Raw genomic sequence first — 10,163 nt, forward strand, 5'->3', positions numbered from 1 at the left:
GAAGTTGCCAGGAGTGGCGAGCGACTTCTTTGTGAGCAGGCCAAGATCCACAACAGATTGTCGAGCCACTTACGATGATGATTTTGGTCGTAAATATTTGGATGTACTCTGAATCCAGTGCTGCAGTAATTTTTTATTGAAACAATTGAAATTATAAATTGACTATTTTCGACTATGAAGAAGTATTATCGTAGCATGTGTCGAAATTTTCAATAAAGATTTAAAAATATTTTCTGGAGTTCAATCTTTTATTACACCACATTAAAATACTAGGTGAAACCAGTTATTTTCAAAATTTTATTTAAAGTGTTGTTTCAAATCTAAATGAGTCATACTGTGTGTAAAATAAAATGATAGTTTTTCAGTATGTTATGATTTTGATCTTTGTATTGTTGAGCTATATAAAGCATTATTGCATTTTTTGTCAGTTCTTGGATTCTATAAACTATGAATAATTTCCAATATGACCATTAAATCCAACTATAGTAATTATAAACTGAAACAGTAAATAATTATTTCCTCCAAATATTAATTTTGATAACAAATAATACATGTTTAAAATGGAGGTTAATAAAAATCAAAATTCGGAAAATTGTATGTCAATAATAATTATATTATGCCATATTATGATGGGGTAATTCTAACAAATATGGAAACACTGAAAATAATGATGGTTAGACCAAATTTAAGAACATAAAACAACAGATTATTAAAAAGGAAAATGACAGGATCAACCTTAGGACCAAAAATAAGTAACAACAATGGACAAACAAGAGAAGCAAAGATATAGAACAAGAAATTGAACAAAAAACATAAATCAATATGCCTAGAATGGGAATTACATATAATAGGAAAATACCTCCATTAATGACAAAAATAATATGAATTTGACGGGACCCAGGAAAAGATGGTGGGGCCAAATTAAAGAGGGCATAAAAATAACAAAACAACAGACTGGAAGATAAAAAACGGAACAGATTGGAAACTAACTCAAAAAGAAGATTACTGTTTGATGTTTAACACTGCCATAATCTAACAGGATTTAATCACTGTGTTGATGATGATGATGCTGATCTACATCAGACTCAGTAATTTTTGAATCATTAACTTATGCTCAAAATTCTGTTGTGGGACACTTGTTAACATTCATATAATTTTTAATCTTATTTGATAAACGTTTTTAGGAACCCCTTATTATAAATTCATACCTATTACCTAAATTATGTTTTCGAAAAAAAAAAAAAATAATAATAAAGAGGATTTGATTATTTAGTAGTTTCACTGTGAACATGTTTGTGAAGATTGCATTTCTTTGAATAAAGGTTGTGGCAGAAATATTTTTATCAGACTTTAAAATAGAGTTTTAGAATACCACAATTATAAAAAAAATTAAACAATATTATAGCCATATTGTTTCAACATTTTGTTGTTGGATTGAAATTTTAATTTAAAATAATAATGGAATAAAATGTACAATGATTAACAGTTAAAGGAACATTACGAAGAAGATAGAAAGAACAAGCACTGTTCACAAATATGGGAAGATTGTGCATAATCTAGAATAACTAAAATAATAAAATACTGAAAATATTCTGTAAAAGTATAAACTGTATTAGCTATTGTTTTGTTACACCCTGTATTAATTCTAAAATAAGACTTCAAACATTTTAGCTCCCTATGAATACTAAATAAATCTTAATCTAGAAAAGATTAAAAAAAATTGATCCCCTAGTACACACTTTCAACAATTTCAACTGGCATAATCCCAGAAAGACTGATCTTTTCCCATTTTTTTCTTACCAGTTGAAGTCATTGGATAGGTAGAGATTTTTCAAGGATAGTATTAGCGACGTAGAGGTGCTGCAGCAGTATAGCCAACATTGTAGCAAACACCTGTGAAATCCTGTAGGTTTTACCAACCTACTTCCACACATAGCAAAAAATATGTAACAACAGCAATGGACCCAAACTAAGACAAAACAAGAAAAATAGTTTAGACACATATACACCCAGATTAAAGTATTAAAAAGTGCTTCCTGTCCTAATTCGCATTTTTAATATATTATATAATTTAAACTATTTTTCATTAGTATTGACCTAGTAAGGGTTCTAGATGTTAATATAGTAAAAGGCTGAGTCATGATACCAATATTTAGGTTTTATCTAAAATGTACTTTGCATATGTATCAGTAACATGATTATTCTGCATGACAATGCAGATCGGAGTAAAAACAGAGTACGCTAAAGAAAATTATTTAGAAAAAATAATTTAGAATTCACTTCTGCTAATAAACTTGACATTTTCTACTTTAATATTCAATATAATTGAAAAGAAGAACAATTTCCGTTGCATATTTTTTGTACTGAAATTTTAACTGTACCTATTTGGACAGTCCATTTGAATATGCAGACTTATAAAATTACTTATTTGCAATAAGTAATGGGTAATTTTGGAAAGAGTTGATGTTTTCATATTTATTTCTATTGTTTATATATATATATATATATATATATATATATATATATATATATATATATATATATATATATATGAAAGTAAAAGATTGCATTTCATTTCAATCGGAACTCCACCATTGCTCTACACGTGTTTCGAGTTATTCAACTCATCATCAGGAGCACTTGTGGAAGTTCAACTGAAATGAAATGCAGTCTAGTATTTGGTTATTATAACCAAAATAACAAGCCAGGTACGCTAGCAGCGACATCTATACGAAGTAACAAGAAGTCCAGAGACCTCTCTCTGATAGTAAATTAGGTGAACCGCAAATTCAAAGCCTCTTACTAGAGACTTTTAACGACGCTAGAAGTACATTTTTACTTCAACATGCATCTACGATTCACCTTTGAAAATTACTATCTTTTTCGCTCTTTACGTAGAGAAAGACGTTTAAATGAAAACGTGAAGGTGATTCACAAAGGTGAATCGTAGATGCATGTTGAAGTAAAAATGTACTTCTAGCGTCGTTAAAAGTCTCTAGTAAGAGGCTTTGAATTTGCGGTTCACCTAATTTACTATCAGAGAGAGGTCTCTGGACTTCTTGTTACTTCGTATATATATATATATATATATATATATATATATATATATATATATATATATATATAAATGTTCATTATTTCCCAGTAATCATTTCAAATTGAATGTTTAAATTTTATTGTTTATCTGTATATGTATATACACATAATATTTTGATGTTGGGTAAAATCTCCCACACTTTTTCATCATTATGAGCAGCCAAGTATTGGTACAAAAGGTACAATAGCTCAGAATCTGTAGAAAAGGTTCGGTACTTGCAAACAAAAGGATTATTTTGAATGCACAATCAAAGATTTGTATAAATATTAGCAGTATGTTACAAGTTCTGTAACATGCTTCTGAAAATAGTTGTAAAAGAATCATCAGAGTGACATTAAGAAAAAAATATAAAGATGGTATGCTGTTAAACAACATCCTGATAGATGGACTGCTAAAATTCTAAGGATTTTGATTTATGAAGGATATAAAAGAAATCTAATAACACCAATTGATATTATATACAAGAAAATAAAAACCTTGGATTCAAATCAAAGAGTTGGACAGTGATAACTACAAGAACATCTTCCACATATTAAACCATGTAGAGAAGGTAAGATAACATGAATATTTCAGGATAAAACACTAATTATTAACTAAAAATTGTTACCAATGTAGAAAAAAATATTTTCGTTAAAGCAAAATAACATATCTGAATCAACTTTTTTGAAATCATCATACTACACATTAATATTTTATATGCTTTTTCACATTAATTTTTTTAGTACTTACGTCAATAAATTTTAGCTATAAAATAACAAATCTCTTGATACCTTCCTGGATGTCTCAATTTTAACCAGTAGTTAACATTTTGTTATAATTGACAGTCACTTTTTTGACAGATAGAATTGACCTAGTGACTTTAAATGTAGTTCTAATTAAGTTATTTGTTAATCATTTTCTAATTATTATTTTTCATTATTACATTTCTTAAAATAACCATTTGTTTTGTTTATCTAATAACTCACAATATATTACTATTCAAAGTTGAACTTCTATAACAATTTTAATTTCTTCCTATAAACCATTACTGTCTAATGAAAATTAAAACTTCTTAGAACGTAAAAATGAATAACAGGGCCATTTAGTGGTAGGGCTTGCATGTTGTTACATATTTTTTGATTTTCATGCAGTGATTTATAGACCACAAAATGTCTAAATGTTGGACCATTGATATTTTTACATCTTCAGCTACAGTAACTGCTGTAACATTCACATTCATTTGGAGAATTCCTTAGAAATTTTTGAAAGAGACTTAATAAAATGGCTTAAATATATTACTGTTAAAAATTCTAATGAATTATTTAAAATAAAGCAATATTTTCAATTTCTGATGGTACCATATATTGAATTTATAATACTGTAGTAAATTTAGAATTGCATACATATTCATTTAGTTCTTTGAAATATCAAAACTGTATTTTGATATAGAACACCTAATAATTATATCAAATTTTGATCAAAGTAGAATTTTGTTGGTGAGACAATAATTTTAGCTTTCTAATGAGTTAATCCTCTAGAATACAAGGAAACTGTTATACATATTAATATTAGTTAAATTTAATTAAAGAAGTTACCAGCACTGGCTGATAGCCCTTGCTCATATAATTCGATTTATTTTTACTATCAAATTTTCGGGCATTTCGCATTTTAAGGCACTCTAACCTAACCAAATATATTTCCTCAAGGCACCGCGTCACAGTGTTGCCGTATTTATTTTAGTAAAATATGTATATGAATGTTACAAATATAAAGTTACTTTTACGAAATAATAATTTGTGTTATGAGAAGCTACAAATTTTAAATAAGTATAAAACTTGCCATATTTTTTTTTTGTAAAATGTATACGAAGGTTTAAAATATAAGTTACTTTTACGAAATTATAATTTGTGTTATGAGAAGCTACAAGTTTTAAATAAGTATAAAACAAATATTATATACGGTAATTTAATTAATACTATTAATTTTTTATATCATTGTAATCAATTTTATTGTATATGCATTTGATTATCTTTAATTTAACTAAAATCTATGAATTTTTATATAATTTCAATGCATTTCTATTATATACGGTAATTTAATTAATACTATTAATTTTTTATATCATTGTAATCAATTTTATTGTATATGCATTTGATTATCTTTAATTTAAGTAAAATCTATGAATTTTTATATAATTTCAATGCATTTCCTATTAATTTTTATATGCATTTCTTTAATATTATGTGAGAGTATGAAAAAACTGGAGACTTGGCAACTCTGACACCATTTAAGAGTATGTTAACTGTCATATAAAAGCTTGGCTAGGTTAGAGTGCCTTAAAATGCGAAATGCCCAAATTTTCTTATCCAAATTGTATATATATTTCAAACCCTTACAAAATAAAAACCAAGCTAATGTATAAAAAGAGGGCAAAACATATAATATTAAGAACTTCTGACATAACTTGGTAAATATTTTTCATTTTAAATACTTAATATATGTACTTGATGCAAGATCAACAGAAGAAGAGGGGAAGATCGAAGAAGAATGTCATGGCTTAGAAACTGAGGGCATGGTTTAACAGATCCTTTGCATCCCGTTTTTAAGCTACTGTCAACAAAATTAGTAGAGCCAATTTTATAGCTAATGCCCGATAATCAGGTTTAGCACAGAAAGAAGAAAATATTTGAATAATATAATATGTAAATATGAAACAACCAAGACTTTTAATATAGAAACGGATCCTGTTGAAAAATTATATTTTCTGTACTAGAGCTTTCCAATTACTGTTAAGGAAACTATCATGGGTGGATCTTTAAGATATTGCAGATATTAAAATTGATAAACAATTTACTGACATATTTGCGAAAAACAGTCCTCTGTGCATTTTTTTATAAATGTTACTAACTTTTGCAATAATGACTGTAAGTGACATATAACATACCAATCATAAGGCCATTATTGGTAAATTTAAGTGTCAACCAAATTGGTTTAATAGTTTATAAATTATGTTAAATGTTCATTTTTTTTTCAACTTAAAGTTGGAAGTAATTCATTTCACTTTTTAAAGATATGCAAAAGCATTTGTTTACAAACAATAGCTTAATCCTTTGGTCTCTGGGATAAACATTTAAATAACTAATAAACTATTAAACAGATCTGATTGAAATTTTACACACTTAAATTGGCAGCTTTCCTGAAAAGTAAATTAGAGAATTCTAAGTCAGAAAGTGTAATTTTTCAACTTAAGCTGTTGTTTATAAAAAAAACAATGGTAACCTAATCAAATAAGATTGCATATTTAGTAGATATTAACTAGTCATAATGAGAGCATTAAAGGAAACTTTCAAAGATTTCGAGGGATTAGGATTGAGGAAAAATCAGAGTAAAATCAAATACATGTTTACATCAAGGGCAAGATGAAACAATAAAAAGTTCATCCAAACAGTAATCAGTTCATCCCTAGTAATTGAAAGTAAAATGTAAGTGCAGACATAAAAACAGAATAAGTGAAGGAAACAGCATAATATACAAATAAAAAATTGCTAACTTCTAAAATACTAGGGCAGAATTTGAAGATGTAATTGTAAAAAACCCTAATGTGACCCATTGTGACAAATGGCTGTGAAACATGGATCCTGCTGAAGAAAGATGAAGATGCCCTGAAAAGATTTGAAAGGAAATTTTACTCAGGATGATTTTTGGGCCTGACCGGGAGCATATGAGCTACAGAATCAGCATAAACAAGTTAATCAAACACCTGATATAGTAAAGTTTGTTAAATCTCACAGAATTCGTTGGCTTGGCCTCCACAAATGCAAGAAAATTTCATCAAATAGAGGGTGGTCAAAAATAGACATCAATGCTGTCCTAGAAAGCCTTGATTAGAGAATGTTGGGAATGATCTAAGGATTATGGGAGTTCAGAATTGGAGAAGATTTGTCAACAGCAGAAGGGAATGGAATGCAATAAATGCTGAATGGGCCAAACCCTGGAGGGTTCCAGTACTAGAGAAAGAAGATTTACTTGACTAGGATTCAAAATCAGCAGATATCTGTATTTTTTTGGAAACAAGTGTAGAGAAATTATTTAAAATAATTATTTTTGTTAATTTTGTATATACATTTAATTTTATAAACATATTCATTGATGTTGCACAATATTTTTAATTATTAATATTTAAAAATTTTAAAATATATACTTAGGTATTAGAATTAACTTCCTGACTCCAATATTTTTAAGTATGAGTGGTCTTGAAGGCAGATTTACTGTTTATTAGCATATCATATTATTGATTATAATTTTAAAAACAAAACATGGCAGTTACTGAGTACTTCAACCAAGAACTTTTCTGAATTTAATTTTCAATAATAAAAATATATGACTGTGTTTTTATGGCTCAACAGTAAGGAATTTATAACAGTTTTGTCCCTCTTAAAATTTATAGCATAAAAGTAAAACTCTTCAATTGCTTGTTATTACCTAATTTTTTAGCAAGATGCTAATTTGAATACCTTAGACACAGCTCAATGTTTCTTTTGGAACTGGAATTTGAATTAAGATATTTGAATCACCTATTAGATACTACACTACATGAGGAACATGTTAGGTATTTTAGTACCTGCATATTCTATTCTAATCAAAATAACTTGTAAAAATTATAAAACATGTAATTATTTTGTTATTTTTTCTTATAATCAATTATAGATTTAATACAGAAAATGGTGTGACAGCTGCAACATGCCAAGAATTTGATCATTTATGCAGTAATAGGTATTGACTATTGAGCAAGAATGAACCATCTGTTCAATATGTAGGTATGCTGTAATAAAAATCAATCAGCAAATGAATGTGAAGTTACAAATCCCAACCAAAAATTCTAGTGAAGGTAATCCTTGAGCAGGTATGAATACCAACAAGCAAATCAGCCACTGTATAAACACATGAAAATAAATAGGTACTGTTTTTTTCGGGATCCACGTCCAGGGGTGATCAGCTCATCTTCCTGTGCAGTTGAAGCTGGAAGTAACATACTTTCATGATCATCTCGTTTCCTAAATTTATAACATTACATATTAAATTTCCCTAATTCCTAATACTGCAGTGGGTAAACTAGGGCAAGGCTATCACGGGAGGGAATGAGTTAGAAACATATAGTATGTAGGTTACCCGTTGAACAGAGAGAGATAACCTTAGTGTTAGTATTGATTTGAACATCCTGCATAATTATGCAATTTTTAATAGATTCTCTGCTACCGAAAATACTGTACTTTTTGCCCAACTGCTATCTAGCGACAGCTAGAACGGCTTTTGAGTAATTATTATACGATTTTTAGAAAATATATTTTATACAAGTTACCACCTATCCTCCATCTTTTATGTTTTCTTCGTATGTACTTACCTTTCTTGTCGGACATTATTTTGCTAAGGTTACTTTGACGATATTAACACAAAATAACGACAAACACTTGGCTAGATTCTGAAAACAATTGCACTACACCTTGCAAGAAAACCTCACAAACAAAAGTCAAAAAAATTCTGATAAATTAGAGAAAGAAAGCACATCGACCTTACGAATGACACTGCGAAGGATCATGGAACGGACAAAGATGGAACTATACGGTATGGCATGAAAATCATTTCTTCCTTTTGTGCGCCAACAGGATTGCGTGAACTCAATTCTAGGTTTAATTTGCAAAAGACTCACATTGTTGCCAAAAGTCTATATTTTTCTTTAAATTTCCTTACAAATATATGATGAATGATTTATATAAATAACACAAAAATAGTATTTATTTACACTAGTTATAGCACTATATGGTTAGTTACATATAGTTAGTGTTATAGAATGTTATGTTTTATTTGTTACATTTGTTATCAAAAGATCCAATTAAAAAAGCAAACCATCGAACTATATCACTTATGACATCTATTGGCCTTTATCTCTTCTCTTAGGGTCATCCACAATCAAATTAATCTGTACATTGAAGCGTTTTTTTACTTTAAATGCACTGACATAAAAATTGTCTAGATATCAAACAAACAGATCTGGAAGAAAAGTTTCAAGAACACGTTTATATACGGCTCGGTAGTAGACTAGTCACCATACTGAATGACGTGACAATTATGGCATGACTTTGAATGACCTTGTTTATGAATTTTATTATATTACTGACAAATAACTCTCCTATATATGTTACAAAATAACCAAAAGGATTTAAACTATGTTATTTTCTTTAAAATTGAGTTTTAAAGAAATCAGATAGCCAGGTATATACAAGTTATTATTATTATGAATTTCTTGTCTAAAGGTAACTAACCATCCACAAAAAGGAAGACTTATTCCAAGGCCGGCTTTAATTACATTTTTTTTTTCGATGGCTCGTTATTATTATTCTAAAACGCTTTCTTTAAATAACTGCTGTATCTACCATATAATTTTTATTATTTTTTAAATTTTCTATGTTAAATTTAAATACAACGATACTTCACTATGAAATAATATATTTTATTATATATTTTATTAAATGAGTTGTTAGATATTTTAATATCTCAGAATTAGTTTTTGTGGAATGGTCAAAATTTACTTGTTCGTACGTTTTCAGCACTTCGTACTGTTGCAATAACTGTAAAAAGAAATACAATTTCATTAGGACATTACTGACAAATGACTCTTCTATATGTTATAAAAGTAACCAAAAAGGTTTAAACGTGTTTTAGATTACTTTATTTTAAAACATAGTTTTAAAGAAATCATATATTCAGTTATATACAAGTTAGGTTATTTATGATTATTTATATTTATTATTAACTTCTTGTATGTCAGATAATCAGGTACCTAGATACAGACATACAGAACACTCTTAAAACAGTAATAAAAACATTTTTAATGGGGAACTTTACTACCAAAGTCTTCTTCCCTAAACTCCTCCTAGGGAATTCCGGCTTACCCACACTAGAGTGTCGGATTTTTTTGTGTTGGTGCTTATTCTTCTTTTGAATCCTTTTTGTTTCTCGATATCATTTTCATTTCTATGTAGTTCATCCCTCTGGCTTTACCTGCTTTTATAATTTCATTTACGCAGAG

At 28.3% G+C, this 10,163-nt stretch overlaps 1 protein-coding gene across 3 annotated transcripts in view; it reads right to left on the reverse strand.

Moving 5' to 3' along the window:
- LOC140447543 (DAZ-associated protein 2) overlaps window positions 1-8,702 on the reverse strand; it is a 74,502-nt gene extending 65,800 nt beyond the window's left edge. The window contains exons 1-2 of one of the 3 annotated variants that reach the window (XM_072540250.1): window positions 8,478-8,702; window positions 8,038-8,130 (exon numbers count right to left, since the gene is read on the reverse strand). Coding sequence is in view for 1 of the 3 variants with exons in the window: in XM_072540248.1 (XP_072396349.1) it covers window positions 8,478-8,493 (16 nt within the window). In the remaining 2 variants the exon portion in view is untranslated. The remainder of the gene's footprint in view (window positions 1-8,037; window positions 8,131-8,477) is intronic. The other 2 variants (XM_072540249.1, XM_072540248.1) reach the window with 2 other exon arrangements.
- Between the last annotated feature and the right edge of the window lie 1,461 nt (window positions 8,703-10,163).

Source organism: Diabrotica undecimpunctata, chromosome 8, assembly GCF_040954645.1.
Source record: "Diabrotica undecimpunctata isolate CICGRU chromosome 8, icDiaUnde3, whole genome shotgun sequence".
In the NCBI taxonomy this organism is placed as follows: domain Eukaryota; kingdom Metazoa; phylum Arthropoda; class Insecta; order Coleoptera; family Chrysomelidae; genus Diabrotica; species Diabrotica undecimpunctata.